General features: G+C 47.2%; 1 protein-coding gene across 1 annotated transcript; it reads left to right on the forward strand.

Moving 5' to 3' along the window:
- The first annotated feature begins 8,848 nt into the window (after positions 1-8,848).
- On the forward strand, positions 8,849-19,040 carry KCNA2 (potassium voltage-gated channel subfamily A member 2). The gene is made up of 3 exons (XM_021001285.2): positions 8,849-9,740; positions 10,376-10,703; positions 11,183-19,040. Exon 3 carries the CDS (start codon positions 11,348-11,350, stop codon positions 12,845-12,847), a length of 1,500 nt encoding a protein of 499 aa, XP_020856944.1. The 5' UTR covers positions 8,849-9,740; positions 10,376-10,703; positions 11,183-11,347; the 3' UTR covers positions 12,848-19,040.
- Positions 19,041-19,649: the final 609 nt, after the last annotated feature.

Raw genomic sequence — 19,649 nt, forward strand, 5'->3', positions numbered from 1 at the left:
AGCCTGGAAAAAATGGGGCTTAGGGTGCCCCAAATTAAGGATTGCCCTGGTTGGGATAGGCCTGGGATTATAAGCTGTTTCTTTGCTGCCTGGTAGAGGGGTGTGTAGTATGAGGATATTGTTTAGTCTTTTCAGTCGTGTCTGACTCTTCGTGACCCCACTTGGGGTTTTCTTGGCAAAGATCCTGGAGAGGTTTGCCATTTCCTTCTCCAGCTCATTTTACAGATCAGGAAACTGAGGCATTCAGGGTTAAGTAACTTGCCCAGGGTCACACAGTTTGTAAGCGTCTGAGGTCAGATTTGAACTCAGGTTCTCCTGACTCCAGGGCCAGTTCTTATCCACTGTTCCACCTAGCTGCCGGAGGAGTATGAGGTGCATGTGGCTAATTCCATTAAATGTTCAGAGAGAAGAGAAGCCAAGAAATTGAATGGGACCAATAGATGGTTCAAAGGTACTCATGTGAAGAAGGGTTTCTCTGTTGCTTCCAATCTGTCACTGCACTCCAGACTTTTAATTTCAGAGAACCCTGAACCAGGACTTCCACCTAGAGCTGGTATGGCTTTTTAATTTAGGTCGCCGAAGTTTTCTGCCACTGTGAGGGGAAGATCATAGAACCCTAGAATCTGGGTTGAAAGAGACCAGAGAGGACTCGGTGAAGAATGAAGGTTCAAAACTATAGAGAGAATGAGTGGGATGATGCCTGACAAAGGTCATGGGACAAAAGGCCCTGGAGGCACTCCATGTTCTAGCCAAAACACCAGACAAGAAGCCAAATTGTCCTATTTGTTGGCCACTGAATTTGACAATCCACCTCCTCCTCTTCTGCCTTTGCACAATATGTCCCAATAGCTGGGAATGCATTCATTTCTCCCCTCTACCTCTTAGAATCCCTGCATGCCTTCAAGGGTCCTTATGCACCACCTCCTACAGGAAGCCTTCTCTGATCTCCTCACTATCTCCCTCTTCAAATTACCATGTGCATGTTTATCAATGGTTAACTACCAGCTCTGCAAAACAAACAAACAAAAAAACAAACAAACAAACAAGGACAAAACCCCCAACTACATTTGTAAACTTAGTCTGCATGATTAACATTTTACCCATCACTTTCTAAAGTCTAGACAATTAAGAAAACAATACATCAGGCCCTGATTTGTGGAGTTTGTTGAATTCTATGATGTAAAAGACTGCACTGAAAATTGAACAATCAGCTCTCAGAAGTCTAGACAGTTGGTTCCAGCACATCCCTGGATACAAAGAAAGACAAAAGGCATGCTCTACTATATTTAATAGGACATAGTTCCTGCCTTCACTGCTGGATTAGCGGTAAGATGGCAAGTTCAAATCCCCATCCTGCCACTTGTAGGACCTTGGAGAAATCTCTTATCTCCCCCCTAACTCCTACCCTTTTCTCATCAGAGGGATGGGGGAGAGAGAATATGAATGGCCCAACACAAATCCATACCTATTCCTGGGAGATGGAGCTAAGAGGATAATAAGAGGTTAGAGTATTGGACCTATAATCAGGAAGACCTGAGTTCAAATCCTGCCTCAGATACCAGATGACCTTTGGCAAATCATTTAACCTCTCTATTTATGCCTCAGTTTTCTCATCTGTGGAATAGTAATAATAGCCCCTATTTCTGTGATTTTTAAGAGAATTAAATGAGATAACATGTGTAAAGCGATTTGGAAAGCTTAATGTGCTATACAAATGCTTGCTATTACTTTTTTTGGAGGGGGAGAGTGCAGCTAGGTGGTATAGTGGATAGAGCTCTGGACTTGGAGTCAGGAAGACCTCAGTTAAAATTCAGCCTCAGATACTGACTAGCTTTATGACATTGGGCTAGTCACTTAACCTCTATCTGCCTCAGTTTCCTCATCCCTAAAATGGGAATAATAGTAGCACCTACCTCCCAGGGTTGTTGTGGGAATAAAATAAAATAAAACTTTTAAAGCACTTCGTAAATCCTAAAACACTATATAAATGCTAGTCATTATTGGTACTTTTGTATTCCCTTTTCAGATGTGATCATTCATCTTCACATGTGTCAGGCAGCAGAGTAATGACCTGCAGAGGTTTAATGGAGATAGCCCTCCATATCAGAACCACCTCCCAATTTAGAATCACAGAACCTCAGGGCTGAATGGTCCTCAGTAGCAGTTTAGTCTAACCCATAACCAGACGTGATTCTCTTCTACAACATACCCGAGAGGTGGTCATCTAGTTTTTCCTTAAAGACTCCTGATGAGGAGGAACCAGTGACCTCCAGAAGCAGCCCTCCCACTCCACTCTTGGACAGCTCCAATTATTAGAAAGTTTGTCCTGCTATCGAGCCAATATTCACTTTTGAATCTTCTCCCCACTGCTCTGGGTTCTGCCCTCGAGGACCAGACAGAATCAGTCTAATCTTTCTTCCAAAGACTTGAAGGCAGCCATAATGTCCCCTTCCCTTCCCATTCCCCCTAAATTAGCATAAAGCATAAGAGAAGAAAGACACTCTACAGCCCAACTTAGTTCAGACCCTTTACCTTATTGATGAGGAAGCTAGGGCCCAGAGAGGTAAAGTTAATCATTAATGATCGCACCACTAGTTGGCCATAGCACCAGGACAAGGATCTAGGTCTCTTACCTCCCTCTAGACTAGAGTAAGACTTTTATCAATAAATACTTAGACCAACAGAGACTAAGTTGGCTTGCTCTTGGACATTTACCAGAGCACATGTGATCATTTGAAAGGGAGATAGCATTAGCAATTGAGATCAGAGAAGGCTTCCTGTAGGAGGTGGAGCATGAGATGAGCCTTGAAGGCATCTGGGGACTCTAAGATGTTGAGGGGAGAAGTGAGGGCATTCCAGGCAACTGGGACATGATGTGCAAAGGCCAAAGAGAAGGAGATGGGTTGCCGAATTCGTGGGGCAACAAATAGGCCGATTTGGCTTGAATGTCCAATGCACGAACAAGGTCTTTGTCTGTTTTGGCTAGAACATGGAGTGCCGGGTCAAAAATTAAATTTCCATGATCTCCTTCCTAGCCCTCAAAGGCTCTGCTGAGGCCTCTCCTCTTCCCTGGAGGGGCTTTCCAACAGAGATCCTGGGGCCTTAGCAGACTTTCTGAATCCACTCAACAAAATTGTCTTTCTCTTCCTCCCCTCTTTTCTCAGGACTTGTTTCCCTGGGTCCTTCCCCTCCTTGTCAACAGTCTTTATTTTGCCCTCTTTGATCTCCTGTCCTCTGCTGGAAGGAATCTTGTCCAAACCCTGGGTCCTTCCTGTTCATGGAAGTCCTTCCTTCTCCAACTTACCCACCCCTTGCCTTCCCATCTTCCTTCAAGACCCAAATCCAATGCTACCTCCTCCATGCAACTTTCCCTGTTCTCCCCAGCTGAATGATCTCTCTCCTTCTTCTGGGATCCCATAGTTCTTTGAACCTCCTAGTATTTCACTTTCAAATTCTATCTTGTGGTATGGTTGTTGAGTTGTATCTGATTCTTCGTGACCCCAGTTGGAGTTTTCTTGGTGGAGGTACTGGAGTGGTTTGCCATTTCCTTCTCCAGCTTACTTTACAAATGAGGAAACTGAGGCAAACAGGGTGAAGTGACTTGCACAAGGTCACACAGCTAGTACATGTCTGAGGTCAAATTTGAACCGAGGAAGATGAGTCTTCCTGACTCCAGGCCCAGCACTCTGTCTTAACTGGCAGCCACTTTTATAATTCCTTACTTGACTGTAAGCTCTTCAAGATCAAGGACTATATTTTATTAATCTATGTCATAGGCTCTTAGGATGATAGATTGAGAAATGAAAGGGAATCCAAGATACCCTTAAGCCAATCCACCCACCCCACCCCCAATTATTTTGTAGTTGAGGGACCTGAGGTTCAGAGAAGTTAAACAGCTTGTCCCAGGTCACACAGATGGCAGAGCCTGGATTTGAACCCCAGGCTTCTGACTGAAAATCCAGCACTATCCTCTACAGTGCCCAACACAAAGACTTACGAACAGATGGTACTCAACTCATGTTTGTTGGTTGGTTGATTGAATGAATGAACGAATGAAGACAGAAATACATTATTGGAAGAGATTCCTTGAGGAGAAAAGGAGTGTCGGTGACAGTTCCTGTAGACTGGAAAAAGAACAAGATCAAGACTGCCCACAATCTGACCCCACCTGGTATTTCCAACTTTACCTCTAGGCAGCTAGGTGGCACAATGATTGCACAGCTCTGGATATGGATCCAGGAAGTCCTGAGTTCAAATCCAGCTTCAGACACTTACTAATCAGGTGATCCTAGGCAAGATACTTAATTTCTGTCTCAGTTTCCTAATCTGTGAAATGGGCATAAATAGTAGTAACTGTCTCCCAGGGTTGTGGTGAGGATCAAATGAGACATTTGTAAAGCACTTTGCAAACCTTATGCAAACCTATATTTCTAATGAAGAGGGGATAGAGGTGTCCAAACTGCATGCCGATAGGGAAGTCATAGGTCATATTCACAAAGCGTATCAATCCTGTTTTTATAAATGAAGAACTTTCTCCATCGACCCAGCTTAAATAGTGAGAGACTAGATGCCAATTTACCTGCTTCCAAGCCGAGGCTTTTGCCACTTGGTTTACGGTCTTGCCTTGGTGAGACTGTTTTAGAGGAAAAGATAAGGTAATTATCAGCCATAGGATTAATCAAGTTAACATTAGGAGAGTTAATAAAGACCCTCTCAGGATGGGCTGGGGAAGTAGCCTGGAGGAGAGCCCATTAAATCTGGACCTGGCAGCAGAGGTTTGATGCTCACAGCCGCCATCCTTTGTGATGCAAACTCTGCTTGGTGGTATTCCCCCTTCACTAACTCCAAAATAGCGCCACTATTAACCTGGGGGCTCCCCAGAAGCGAACTCAGGTATTTCACGGAGGCAGTGTTGGGGGTGCTTCAGGCCTTCTCTCCCAAGATGGAGAGTAGAACAGCAGTGGCCCAAGTCCGTGGCCACCATCTAGCAACCTGGTATCCTCTGCATTTTCTTAGCCTGCTAAGTGGAGGGTATCCTCCCCTGTTTTCTGAACAGTGTGGCCAAGTTAGTGAAGGGATTCAAACATGCAGCAAGAGCTGGTTTCTCTCCCTCCTTTTCCCAAGAGCAAAACCTGCCAACGGATGCCCTAAGGTTTGCAAGAGCTCTTTCTCTAGCTTAAGGTGGGAGAGAGGCAGGCTTTGAATTAGAGGGATAGCCAGCCTGGAAGCCAGGAACATCTGAGTTCCCAGTCAGACCTCTCACAGTGTGTCCCTTGGTAACTCACCTAACCTCTCTCTATTCTAGGTCAGTAGTGGCAAACACAAAGAGAAACAGGGGCCACTAGTCTGTCCATAAAGATTTCCAAGGATTGAATAGTGACTTAATTATATAACATATTATTTATGTTTTATTGTGTTCTCTTCATCTTGTGAAGTATTTCCCAATTACATCTTAATCTAACTTGGGACCAACTGAGGCGCATTGCAGGTCACAGGCCACATATTTGACATTCTAGGTAATTCTGAAAGAATCTAAGTTTCAGAGAAAATGGTGCTCTTCATCCAGGAGTTCCTTATATATTTTTATTTTATTTATTTTATTCTGAACTTGAGAAATAAAACAAGCATAACATAGTAGGATAGGGGGGAAAAGATGATTGTACATGAAACTGCAAATCTATTATGTACAACTTATATTAGTGAAACTGAAGGGCCAGTTCTTATCCTATTCTGTGGTGTATGCAAGAGCAATCCCATTGAAGAAGACAAGGGAAACATATAGATAAGTGCTAACTAAATGATGAAAAGCTTTAATGCCCATGAGTCCCCAAAGAAGGAAGGAAGAACTATTGAGTGCTTCAAGGGGAGGATCCATCTCATTTTTGTTTCTTTACCTGAATCTCCTGGCCCAGACCAGGTACTCAACACTCATTAGATTGGATTAAAGTGACAGGAGTTGGGTAAGGTCAGCCTGGGAAGGCTTCCTGAAGGAGGGAGTGTTTAGCAGGAATTAGAAGGAGGGAAGGTGCTAAGTTTGGTTGAGAAGAGGGGACATCTGAAAGCTCAGAGGCAGAAGAGGAAACCTGAAAAAGGGGAAGAGTGAAACATGGAGAAAGAAGGAAGTATACAATTGGGAAGGAGTGGTTCATAGCAGAGTCAAGCTTATATGCTTATGGAAAATTAAGGCAGCTTAATGAGGAATCAGAAGAAGATAATATCGTTGTTAGAGGACCTTTGAAGACCATAGCTAGCAAAGTGCCTGACATACAGTAAGCATTTAATAGATGTTTGTTCTTCTGATTTGACCTTGTGCCTCCAAGGTCATAGAAAAGTGATGTTTGGTTTTGCCTAATGGTGTTTATTTGTTTGCTTTTTCAGGGGAGTGTTCTAGGAGGGCCAGGAATATATTGGGAAGTGACATCAATGTTAAAGAAAAAAACTATCAAAAAAAAGAGCTCGTCTCTCCCTTCCAGCATAGACAATCAACACATGGGGTGGGCTTAGTCTAGGGAGCTAAGGGCTATTGTGGGGTACCTCCCACTATACACACAAAAAACCCCACCTCATTTCTCCTTCATTCCCAGAGCCCATCTAGACTACTGACCACCAGGGCCTTGCTGTAGCTGTAAATGAGAACCCCAAGAGGATCAGACAGAGTTGAGGGTGGGGCTCCATTCTAAGAGATACCCTACCAAGACCACTGGTGGGTCTTTTTTTTTTAACTATGGCACAGATGACCCCATCCAGCATAAGGAGGGGCAAGTAGGAAGGCTTTCACGCACCTTTCTTCCACTCCCTTGGAGCATACAAGGTTCCTGGAGATATGGCCTGCAGAAAGATCAATTGATCAGTATGGGAACTCTTTCACTGCAGCCCCAGTCTAGATAGATGGAGTCCCCCTACCCCACCCCTACCCCACCACTCATCTGGGCCATTTTGGGTTCCAGAGACACACTACAAATGATAAGGAGGATGTTTAGAGCACCTGTCCTCCAAGGAGGAACCTGATTCTGACTTGCAAGTACCAATAGTAGACAGCATTTTAAAGTGAGCAAAATATTTAATCTGCATGCTCTCATTTGCCCCTTGAAGCTAATGGAGGGGGGGCAGGTGAGAGGGAAACTATCTAGAGTGGGGCTGCAGTGAGAGGGTCCATCTGTGTGACACTGGGGACAAATGGGAGAAGGAACTGTGTGAAGAAGGCACAGAGAGACTTGACTGACAGGCACAGAGACAGACCCTCACCTAAGTAAGCTTCAGATGGGGGAAGAAAAAGAGAGAAGGAAGCAGAGCCTATAAGCAATTTCTCTGCAGTCCATGCAGAAGAAACAGGTAGAATTCTCTCCTTTGCCTTCCCCCACTGAATTCCTAAAGCAGGGGGGACTTGGGTTGACAGGTTTAGCCATTCCTACCTCCTACTGAAGAGACAATATGGCTTTGTGATTAAAGAGCCAGACTTGGAGGCGTAGCTTTGAAACCTGCCTCTTAGTCTTGTAAGTTAAGTGGTTAAAAACAAAGCATTTCACTTCTCTGAGACTCAGTTTCCTTATGAATTGAAGAGAGATTATAATACTGGCAGTACTAACCCTCCAAGGGTCCTTCAAGGGGAAGATAAGATAAGGTAGAGGGAGTATTTTTCTCACTTTAAAGTGCTATCTAACTGTCCACTATTGGTACTTGCAGGTCAGAGTCAGATTCCTCCTTTGAGGACAGATGTCTCAACCTACACCCCCCCCCCATCATTTGTATTGTGCCTATAGGACCCAAGAGGGCCCAGTGAGGTGGTAGGATGGGGCAGGGAGTCTGTCTATCCAGAGTGGGGCTGCAGTGAGATAGATACTGCAGCACCTGCTGCATTCAGTCCCCTGGCATTGCTCTAGTGGGTAAAAGAAAGGGAAGCCGAAGGGTGGGGAGGGGGAGGGAGGGAGATTAGAAGGGAGGGAATAGGGTCTGCAGATATTGTCTGGTATGGTTATAATAATAGCAACACTTCTTCCTGTGAGGCTGGATTCCTCATATCTGTTGGGGATTGTTGCTATTGATTTTCTCTTCCTTGTCAATTTCATTGTGTTGGCAAGAGCCAACGGGATATGGATCTCCCCTGAAGTTAAATCCTTTTGTCTCTTACCAAATCCCTATCCCGAGACCTCTCCAGAAACAGTTTCATGTAAGAGTAGGGTCCTGAGTTTGGTTCAAGAATTATTATTATTAATTATTCATTTCCCACTGCTGGGAATTCAGGGATGGTATGGTTAGGATTTGGGGTGGGTGGGAGAGAAAAGACCAGTGGCATAAAATATTCATTCTCTGTTCTAGGGGAGTTTAAGGTTATGCTCTGGGGTCGGTGTTCCCCTTAGCTCTGGCTGAGCTGGGAGACTCCCCCGCCTCTTCCCCAGAGCCAGGTAACAATGGTGGCGCTGGGGCGCAGGGAACTTGCTCTGTATGCGCCGCATGTGGGACTGCAGAGCCGGCAAGATGTCTCGGTTTTTTCGCCCCGGCCCCCCCTCGCCCCCGAGCCTCCAGCTTTTCCATAATCTGGCAAAATGGAGGCTCCGGCTGCTGATCCAGAAGGGTAAATTGGACCAGGGGATGTTTCCCTTTTGCATGCTTCCTGTCTTCCAGTCTCCGGGGCCACTGTAGTTCTAGCCAGCCGTCTGCAGAAGGGAAAGGGCCCGGGGGTCCTCTGGCCGTGAAAGCCTTCTGCAGAAGAATAGAAACAATATTGACCACGAGCCCGGTCCTGATGGGCAGCACCTGGGCCTGGATGACTGGGGGAGGGGTGAGGGGGAGGGGGGTGGCCCGCATCTCTCTAAGTAGAGATGCAAGAATTGGGACCTGGGTAGCAAGCATCTGAAGCTTGGAGAACGGGGCCGTGTTCGAGATGCTCCAGGAATTGGAGGCTCGTCTCAGTCAGTACTGGTTGCTAAATCCGAGCAGTCCTTCAGCTGGGAGCTCAAGAGAGGCCGGGCCACATCACCTGGGCAAAGGTGCACTCTCCCGCCCCCACTGCAATGGCTTTGGGGTCCTGGACTCGGGAGGCTGAGGAAGTCAGGCTTGGAGGGGCGTTTGCCCTTTCCCCGGGCCGCCGGCGAGCTGCAGAGGTTTCTCTCCTTAGAGAGGAAGGAGGCTGAGATCGAGGGCTGCTGCCCCCTTACCGGTCAATCTAGCTCTCAGGTTCTTCTGTCCTGCAGGGGTCCAAGAGGGAACCAGACCCTCAATGCTTCCACGTCTGGACCCTGGGGGATGCGAGGGGGACAAAGGAATCGGCTGTTTCCCTGTGTCCCTGGGAAGGGGCTTACTCGGGGCTGGGCAGGCGAGGGTTAACGGGAGGTGCTTTCTGCTGCAAGGCTTGGCAGGAGTGTACTACTGGGTTGCTGAAGAGCGGAGAAGGGAGAGGAGGGCTAAGCTGCAGTCTGGATTGGAGAGAGCCGGGGGAGGGCTCTGGGCCGGAACCCCCAGGAGTGATGAATGCAGGACGGGGGACCCCTCGATGCCCTGGGGCCTGCGGGATCGGGTTACATAAGGGCCAGCCCCGAAGCCTCTTCCCTCTCCCTCTCCCCCCCTCTCAGTTCTACCATCCCGCCTTGAAGCAGATCTAAGCAGAGCTTTTCATCGTCCTGCAGAGGAAATGCGAGGGGTTTTCTCTAGGGGGGGAATCAATGGTCGGCCGGAGGTACTTCTTAGCTCAAATGCCACCCCTGTCTGAGGAAGGCCGGTGGCCCTGGGATCCTTGGGGGAGAGTAAGTCTACGGGCTTGGCGGCTGTCAGGGCTGAGGAGTGGGGGAGGGGGGCTTCAAAGAGGGAGGGGTGGTGTTCCCTCTGCAAAGTTGAGCTCTTGGACGATATTTTTTCCGTTGTCCCCAGGACTGGCTCAGGTCAGGGCTTAGATCAACCATCTCCATTCCCACCCCAAGCCTGAGAAGCTTTAACCTAGGCCCATCCTTGGTTTGCCCGAGGGTACAAGCGGGCCCTGTGTCCCCTTCCTCCATTCCCTTCTCCATCCAAGAGGAAGGCGTTAAGCTCAGACCGGGCGGGGTTGGGGGGGGGGGGAAGAGATTCTCCAGAGAGCTTGGCCTGGTCGTGCTTGCTGGCTTCTCTCCTTTGCGAGAAGGAATCACCGGGTTGCCGGGTGGAGGGGAGTCAGCTAGAAAGGATGCGGAGCTGACCCACAGTGGTCCCAGGGCACGGTGCAAGCTGAGCCCCCAGCCAGAGGCAGGGGTGGGCAGCCAGGTCCCTTAGAGAGCGAGGGCAGCATTCTAAGGCCCGATGTTTTGGCCCGGGGCAAGTGGAAAACCAACCCACATGCCCCCAGAAGCCGGGTCTTGGCAGCCGCTGCCTCAGAGCCCCAGTTCCACCTTGCTGATGTTTTTTCCAGGCAACGTCACACCTCCTGAGGACGACGGGGAGGACACTGGGTTTCGCTGAGGTTTGCATCTTACCGCCGTCAAAGCGGAGGCTCCAGACACGAGCTGGGCTGCCCCGGAGCCAAGGACCACACTGGCCAGGCTTCCTCTACAGTCAAACGCCAGGGCTCACCTCCGGGAGCCGAAGCCTGCTCTCTTGCCCAGAATGACTCACCATTCTTCCTGACTCGGGTGCTAGGACAATATGGGGAGCTCAGCTGTCTGTTTGTGTATCTAGGATTCCCCCAGAGTCTCAGCGGCTTGGTTACTAAGAGACCTCCCTGATTCCAGCTCCTCCAGGTAACCCAATTTGTTGTTTTGTCATTTGCCGTTTGCCTAAAGCCAGTGGTGCAGACCCATGCTAAGCACTCTCCCATCCTCTCCCAGAAGTGGGGGAGACTACTGGGGCGCAGGTATTTGCAAGTGAATAGTTCAGTGACAAGAGTTGGGATGGTGATGGGTGGGGGCTGTGCTGTAAGGAATAGGAGTGGTACAGAAAGAGACTTTATTTCCCTCCCCCTTCCCACTATCCAGGGAGCCGCCTGCTTTAGATGTAGTGGTGTGGCTTTCTTGAGAGACTGCGTTAGTGCCTCCTCTATGCCCCCTCAGTACTGGGAGTTGGAATAAAGTTGTCGGGGTCTGGAGAATCTGGAAGGGGAGGGAGAAGATAATCTATCTTGAAACTCCTCACTGGACAAGAAATGGGAGACAAGCAGCCATGGCTTTGGGGTATGCTGGCCACTTGTGTTGTAATTCTCTTACCTGACTCTGTCTTTCAGCCAAGCCAAGCAGGAGCTCTTTGGTGTGCAGAGCTCCCTCAATGCTCTCATGTTCAAACCCAGGCTGATACTCCTGCTTTTCTGCGGGACATTAGCATTGTCCTGAAAGCTCTCCCCTGGGACGGCTGGAAGGTGTAGAGCCAGGAGCCCTCCCCAGCCCCCATTATGACAGTGGCCACTGGAGACCCAGCAGATGAAGCTGCCGCCCTCCCTGGGCACCCCCAGGACACCTACGACCCCGAGGCAGACCATGAGTGCTGTGAGAGGGTAGTAATTAACATCTCGGGTTTGCGGTTTGAGACACAGCTCAAGACTTTGGCCCAGTTTCCAGAGACCCTCTTGGGGGACCCTAAGAAGCGAATGAGGTACTTTGATCCACTCCGAAATGAATACTTTTTTGACAGGAACCGCCCTAGCTTTGATGCCATCTTATATTACTACCAGTCTGGGGGCCGTTTAAGGCGCCCTGTGAATGTCCCCTTGGATATCTTCTCAGAAGAAATCCGTTTTTATGAACTGGGTGAGGAGGCGATGGAGATGTTCCGAGAGGATGAAGGCTACATCAAGGAGGAAGAGCGTCCTTTACCAGAAAATGAGTTTCAGAGACAGGTGTGGCTTCTATTTGAATACCCAGAGAGCTCTGGGCCAGCCAGGATTATAGCTATTGTGTCTGTCATGGTGATTTTGATCTCCATTGTGAGTTTCTGTCTTGAAACTTTGCCCATTTTTCGGGATGAGAATGAAGATATGGCTGGTGGTGGGATTCCTTTCCATACCTACTCTAACAGCACCATTGGGTACCAACAGTCCACTTCCTTCACTGACCCTTTCTTCATTGTGGAGACACTATGCATCATCTGGTTCTCCTTTGAGTTCCTAGTCAGGTTCTTTGCCTGTCCCAGCAAAGCCGGTTTCTTCACCAACATCATGAACATCATTGACATCGTGGCCATCATCCCGTACTTCATCACCCTTGGGACCGAGCTGGCAGAGAAGACAGACGATGCCCAGCAAGGCCAGCAGGCAATGTCACTGGCTATCCTTCGTGTGATCCGGTTGGTAAGAGTCTTTAGGATTTTCAAGCTGTCCAGACACTCCAAAGGGCTCCAGATCCTAGGTCAGACCCTCAAGGCCAGCATGAGAGAATTGGGCCTCCTCATATTCTTCCTATTCATCGGGGTCATTCTCTTCTCTAGTGCTGTCTATTTCGCAGAGGCAGATGAGCGAGATTCCCAGTTCCCTAGTATCCCTGATGCCTTCTGGTGGGCAGTCGTCTCCATGACAACAGTAGGCTACGGAGACATGGTCCCCACCACCATTGGGGGAAAGATTGTGGGTTCCCTTTGTGCAATTGCAGGTGTCTTAACTATTGCCTTACCAGTCCCTGTCATAGTGTCCAATTTCAACTACTTCTACCACCGGGAGACAGAGGGAGAGGAGCAGGCCCAGTACTTACAAGTGACCAGCTGTCCAAAGATCCCATCTTCCCCTGACCTAAAGAAAAGTAGGAGTGCCTCCACCATTAGTAAGTCTGATTACATGGAAATCCAGGAAGGGGTGAACAACAGTAATGAGGACTTTAGAGAGGAAAACTTGAAAACAGCCAACTGTACCCTGGCTAACACAAATTATGTGAATATTACCAAAATGTTAACCGATGTCTGATTGAAACCTATTAGCATATTTACAGCTCAAGTGGAACTAATGCAGATATTGCGTAATAGCCTGCATTGTAGCTGTGTCCTAACCGCGTGTACTTGGTTATGCATGGAAAGCAAGAATTGTGAAGTGATTTTTTTTTATTTCTTTAATTTTTTTTTTTTAAATTTAGAACACAGACTATCCTGTATGTGGCTTTCATGCAGACTTTCATCACAGATCTAGGGGTTTCCAAAAACCGAAGATACAGAAAGACAGGTGCAACTCATGTAGTCAGGATTCACAAAGGGACATTCGAACTATCTCATATAAGCAGCATGACCTACTAGTATCAGTGTGTCAACTCTCCCAATTAACTGTCCTTAGCACATGCAAGGGACTTCCCTCTCCATCAGACTTCCCAGTCAGCCCTTCCTTCTTCCCTTTTCCTTTCCCCCTCTCCCTCCCTCTTCCCTTCCTCCCCGGAGCCAAAACGGATCCTGGCTTCACTTCTTAAGCTTTGATAACTATTCCAAATGTCATCCCCATGTTTTACATTGAAAAGAACACACAGCCGTGCGTGCAGAATCACTTTCTGTGTCACCGGCTTGGTGAACTGCAGTTGCCAAGTGGAGGGCTGCTGAGGCTGGTTTCATAACGGAAAATACTGCATTCGACTCTTTCCCTGCAGTGTCAGTGCGAGGCCCAGGGGAGGGACAGCTAGTGTGACCCAAGATGGGTTGTTAAGACTCAAATTTCATGCTCAAGTCTTAGGGGAGAAACCAACTAAGGAATCTCTCTGCCTAGAGGGGTCACCATTTTTTACCATCTTCAGGGTCGCCAAAGAGAACGACCGATTCCTCTATGACACCTGAGTTTCCCAGAGTCTCCTTTGCTAACGTGGTAGCCTCTGGGCATACTGATACTGCAGTGAAACCCGACAGTGCTTCCGAGTGGGGATTTGTTGCTTGAATCTCAATATCTAATACCCATGAGATTAATCTGTTGTTGTTTTTTTCAGAGCAGCCTACACACACAGTATTCATGCTTATAGTATTGATACACTCGGGATGGCACTGAGTTTGAGGACTTTTTAAACCATGGGAGGCCAAAAGTCCTTAATTGGGAGGGGGAAAAAACATAACATGAGACTCCCTGGGAAAAGGGAAGCCAGACCTTAGGTGTGCATTCCACAGTTCTTCCAGGCAGGGGCACAGACTTCTGCCGAGCCCAGAAGGTGAAATAGTAAGGAAAAGCCTGAGCAGACCTCATGGACTACACCTTAGTAATCAATCTTGTTGCAAGCAGGATTTTTACAGTTGGCCAGAGCATTTAGTTGTGAGTGCAGGTGGATCTGTGGATCCAATGTACATATACCCAATATCACCTTCATGTGTTCCTCAACCTACCTACCTAGCTAGAGATAAAAAAAAAATAGTTGCATTCAAACATGGTATAAGCTTATGCAATATTTTTGACACAGGGCAATTTATGCATGTGTTCTGACTATGTGCACTAGTGCCTGTATATGTCTTGCTACATATACACGAGCAAACACGACACACAAATATAAGTATAAATAGTAGTTATGTATATATATATACGTAAATGTATACTCTCTGGAGTTCAGGTTCAGAGGGCAAAACCATTGCTCTGTGAGCTGGGGAAACGACTCACGCATGTCTAAGAGGCCTCACAAGTTCGTGTTGGATTGATCCTCGTTTTGGATTGGTTCCCCCACTGGGCCATGGTTTGCTGCCGTCACCTGAGACACTCCAGCCTGGGTGGTTTCTTAGACCATTACAAAATGTCTTTCTGCCCTCCACGTGCTGCAGCTCCAGTCCCTGTGGCTGAAGCTTGTCTTACTGAGTGCACAAGGGCCCATGGCCCTCACGGTTCCCTCAAGATGCCCCTTGGCCTGGCCCCAGGGGCAACCTTTTCATCACCAGTCCTTAAACCCAGCGGGACAGAATTAACTCCATCACCATCTCCCCATCCCCACTCCTCCTTGCCTTGCCTTTCCTTTTCGCCTGGCTCTGTCTACCCAGCCACTTCCATGGCTCTCTTTTCCCCAAGTCTCCTGATTTAGTACTGAGGCCAACAAGAAATAGGACCTTTCTGAGACCTAGGAGTTTTAGTCTTTGACTGAAGTCTCTCCTCTCTCTGCCCCCACAATCTAGAAAAGTACAAAGGTAAATCTAGATAACTGAAATCTATGTATGGTCCATAAACACTGTTTGGGTCACCAGACACAACCTCCATCCCCTCCCTGATAACTCCTTCTTCCCATTAGACCTACTCAAGAGTGGCAGAGTAGGGAGGGAAATGGTTTTGGTGTCAGAAAGCCCTGGGCTTCAGTCCTGCCTCAGAGATTTACTAGCTACATGATTCTGAGCAAGTCACTTAACCCCACTGCATCTCAGTTTCCTCATCTGTAAAATGAGAGGATTAGACTTGATAGATCCCCTGAAGTCTGTTCAGGGTCTAAATCTATTATCCTAAATGGGTGGCATCCTAAGTGGTCTTCTTTTCTTCTCTCCCTTTGCCTGCCCCTGGAGGAAGTGAATGAGCAATGGGAACACCTAAAGCTTTGTAAGGAGTGGCAAAGATCAGAGCCCCACACCGTCCTCTAGGGCTGAATTTGTCTAAGATTCCCATAAAAATGAGAATGGAACTCTATAAGCCCCAACTTGCCCCTTAGGTATCTGTGTCATAGGCTCATCTCCTTGTCTGCCAATTTGCTCGGTGCCTGTAGTTGACACAGGGAGGCACTGAGGTAGGAGTCTAATGGTTCTGAACCACTTCAGTGCATGGATTCCTGGGCACAGTAAAGGCTCATGGTGTACGCTCATGGACTCACATGTCTTCTGTGGGTTTGCCCAGCTCTGCACAGTCATCCTTTTATGCACCCAGTCCATCTGAGGCTATTCTGAACCCCCAGGAGTTAGGAAGGGTATGTACCCGTTCTGATAATAGCTGAAAGGGAAGCAACCCAGATCTATAGACTCTAGGTCAGGACTGTAGATATTTTATTACAACACCCTTCCAGAGAGGAGTTAAAAGCAGAGAATTCCCCTGTGGGATAGAAAGTGCTCTTAAAAAGAAGGTGAAAAACAACCCTCTGATCAAGAGACACAAATACATGCAATATACACATGTGCAAAAGACACACAACACACCATGAAAATATGGGGGAAACCCATGGAAAATACACAGGACCAGACCTATATGGTCTGCACAAATACAACATGCACAAATGATACACATATGACACACAACACACAGAGACATAACGGACACATACCAACATTTCTCTGCTCATAGAGCTAAAAATGATAAGCACAAGCCAAAGTAGACCCTAACAGAAGCTTTATCCGCTTGACCTCATCTGTCTCTCTAACCCTCCTACACACACACACACACACACACACACACACACACCTCCCAGCTCTTAGGGCTGCTTTTATACTCCCCCGAATTCTTTGAGGGGCATCTACTTTTACACCTCTCGGTGACTCCCCCATTCTCCTCTTCTGATCTTTCTCTTCTTTTCTTTCTACCCCATCTAATCCCATTTTTTCCTAAGGAGAAACCTCCATTTGCCAGTAAAGACAGGGGACTGGACCATCTCTTCCACAAGGGCTTCTGATTGGAGCAGGGAATCTTATAAGATATCCCACCAAATCACTTTTTTTCCTCCCAGAAATCTGGGACTCAGAGCAGGCAGTGATTGATGGGCAAGCTCACTGCCTTACTGTACCACTTCCTCCAGAGAATACTGCCGTCTCTGTACAGGGCCTGTTCCATTAATCCAGTGGGCTTTGTTGTTATTCTTGTTGTTCATTTGTTTGTTTGGGCTAGGGTGGAGTCGAAGCAGCTAGATGGCACAGTGGATAGAGTGCTGGGCTGGGAGTCAGGAAGGCCTAAATTTTAACACTGGATCCATCCCTTAGTTTCTCTGAGTCTTGGTTTTCTCAGCTCAGTTTTTCTCAGTGAAAAGGAAATCCTAACAGCACCTTCTTCACAGGGTTGTTGCAAAGATCAGATGAGAAAATATACCAAGCACTTGCAAAACACTACATAAATATTAGCTAATTTTATTGTTGTTATTTTCTCTGCATAACTGGAATCTGTAGGCTCAGCCCTCGTGTCTTGGTGGCTGCTGGCTACTGAAACAACAGGGTCATGGGCTGGGAACAGCAGAAGAGGAACACCAAGGATGTCACTGTGACATCCTTCCTACCTATAGCTTTATCTATGGCCTTTGCTAGGGTCATGGGAGAGTCCGTCTAGATAAATAAGGAGAAATTACATTTTATCCGGGGGAAAAACATAGTTAGCTTTCCTTCCTGAAACAATTCCCTGGATCCCAGTTATTGAAATCAACAGTCTACTGTTGGTTAGTTGAGATTGCTAAGGAACTTAATAGTTGGTTTATCATGAGTGGTTTATAAAAAGTGGGTTCCCCTCACCCCTCAATACATCCCTAGAAGCCAGCTGGTGAGACTTAAGGAGAGGTAAACTCCTTTTAATGCCAGCCTGAGGGAAACATAGGAAGCTAAATTGATTGCTTTAAAAAGTGGAGGAGGGAGTGCTGAATTATGTCATTTATGTTCAAGATAGACAGAAGGATTGTACCTGTGATTTACTCTGTATGGAATACAAGTCTACCAATGTCAGTCAACACTTTCTCTTCAACTTAGAGTCTTAAAAGAGTTGCCCAGAACACTGAGACTTGACCAGGGTTAAGTGACTTACCCAGGGTCACAAAACCAGTATGATCAAAGGCAGCACTTGACCCCAAGGTTTCTCGGCTTAAAGGCCAGCTCTCTATTTAGTATGTTACTCCAAAACCTTAGTTAAATGATTTAAGGATTGTCCAATATTATGGATTATCTCTATGTGTCATTAGTTCCTCTCAACTTACGTGAATAATTGTTGACTTCCTAGTTTGCCCCCAGTGAAGGCCAGCAGTTGAAGCAGTGCCTATGGTCAGAGGGTTCTGGGAGGGGCCCAGGGGACCCTATGCTTTCTCTGCTCAGATAGGTCACTATGATGGCTTTCCCTCCATTTGTCTGCCCACCTACGCTTTATCATCTCTCTAGAGGCAGCAAAATCAGTTCAGCCATCATCAGAACTTTTGCCGCAAAGTCAGTTCTCAGGCTCAAGTTGACAAGATGGGATTTATTTGGAAGTCAAGATCTGACTTGCTCTTTGGTTTCATGTATTGTCTCTCAAGCCTGAATTTCAGAACCCAGAAAGTAGAAGAAACATGGTAAAATTTTCAAGAGGGTGATGAAGACGATGAACCCTAGGAAAGAGGAGAAAGGCTAGGCTGAGGAAATGAAAATGGAACTGGACAATTTCCAGGCTAAACTATGCAGAAGCCAAAACTTAGTGGAAGACCAGAGTCCCTGAGTTTATTAGGGTTTATGTGGTGCTTTGCAATCTCTCTCTCTCCCTTTCCCCCCTTTCTCTCTCTCTCTCTCTCTCTCTCTCTCTCTCTCTCTCTCTCTCTCTCTCTCTCTCTCTCTCTCCCTCTCTCTCTCTCTCTCTCCCTCTTTCCCTCTCCCTCTTTTCTCTCCCTCTTTTCTCTCCCTCCCCTCTCCCTCTCCCTCTCCTTCTCCTTCTCTTTCTCCCTCTCTCTCTTCCTCCCACCTAATCTGGACTTCTGTGGGATCTAGGCACCTCATGATACCAGGGTGGCATTTTAGGAAAAAAAAATAGAGCCCAAACATTTGAGACCCCAGGGTGGCCTGACCTAATCTCACTGCCCCCAAACCTATTGCTCTGACATGGGAAAGGCTTCTCCATAAGCTTTTTGATTGATTGAAAATTTGATTCCCTAGCCCTCGTGCCCGTGTGACTACCTGAAGTGAAGGAGCTGGGAGGCTTTCAGACCCCAACCATCTTCTTTCACTTTGGTGCTCCTAGCCAGTGAGGCCTCCAGCCGATGAACTCCCGCCCCATTGATCTCTTTCCTAAAACATCAGCAGCGATCCTCTTGGAAGTGAATGTGGATAGCGCTTCTTTCTGTCCATGCTTCCAAAGTCCCCAGTGCTTTAAGGAGGTTTTCTTGCCAGTACTATTCATCGCTGTAGAGAGCAGGACACAATGTGAAATACCTAACGATCAAATATTAAAATGGCACCCAAGCTCCATCACCCTGGAGGCATGTGTTTTGGACAAGCTGTCTGGGAGTGGAAATGGGTTGAACTGAGCCACTCATTCATTCATCCATTCAATTATTCATTCATTCAACAAACATTCATCCTTTCATCTTTCCTCTCCAATTCCTGCTTGTGACCAGCAAAAAGCCCTCATAAGGTAGTCAGTTTGGTTTAAGCACGCATTCTAGGACTACAGAATGGAGTATTCCCTGGTTTGCTCTCACCTCCCACCAATTCATACCTATGATCTTAGTTTCCCTGATGTTCTATCCACTTGAGCCAATTAGCAAATAACCGTGAATCAGAAATGTTCTCCAGTTTTGGGTGGCAGCCTGGGGTAGCGGACAGAGCATTAGACTTGGATTTTAAGAAACTTGGATTTTACTCCAGACTCTGCCACTAATTAATTAGCTGTGTGACCCTAGGCAAATTGCTTAATCTCTCAGGGCCTCAGTTTCCTCATCTGTAAAATGAGGAGAGAAGACTAGATCACCTCCAAAGTCCCTCCCAGTTCTGGCATTCTATGAGTTATGGTGGGCAGTCTTTATCCTCAGGCTGGCCCCATCCTACTCTCAGAGTCCAGTCATGACCCTCACCCTTGACTATGGTGCTGGATCCCTGGCACATACTCTACTGGGCCAGCCCCTCCCTCAAATGAA

This window comes from Phascolarctos cinereus, unplaced genomic scaffold (assembly GCF_003287225.1).
Source record: "Phascolarctos cinereus isolate Bilbo 61053 unplaced genomic scaffold, phaCin_HiC Scaffold_5;HRSCAF=322, whole genome shotgun sequence".
Classification (NCBI taxonomy): domain Eukaryota; kingdom Metazoa; phylum Chordata; class Mammalia; order Diprotodontia; family Phascolarctidae; genus Phascolarctos; species Phascolarctos cinereus.

What these genes read in the sequence shown, in the direction of transcription:
- KCNA2 (XM_021001285.2), top strand. Translation starts at nt 11,348, where the DNA reads ATGACAGTGGCCACTGGAGACCCAGCAGATGAAGCTGCCGCCCTCCCT.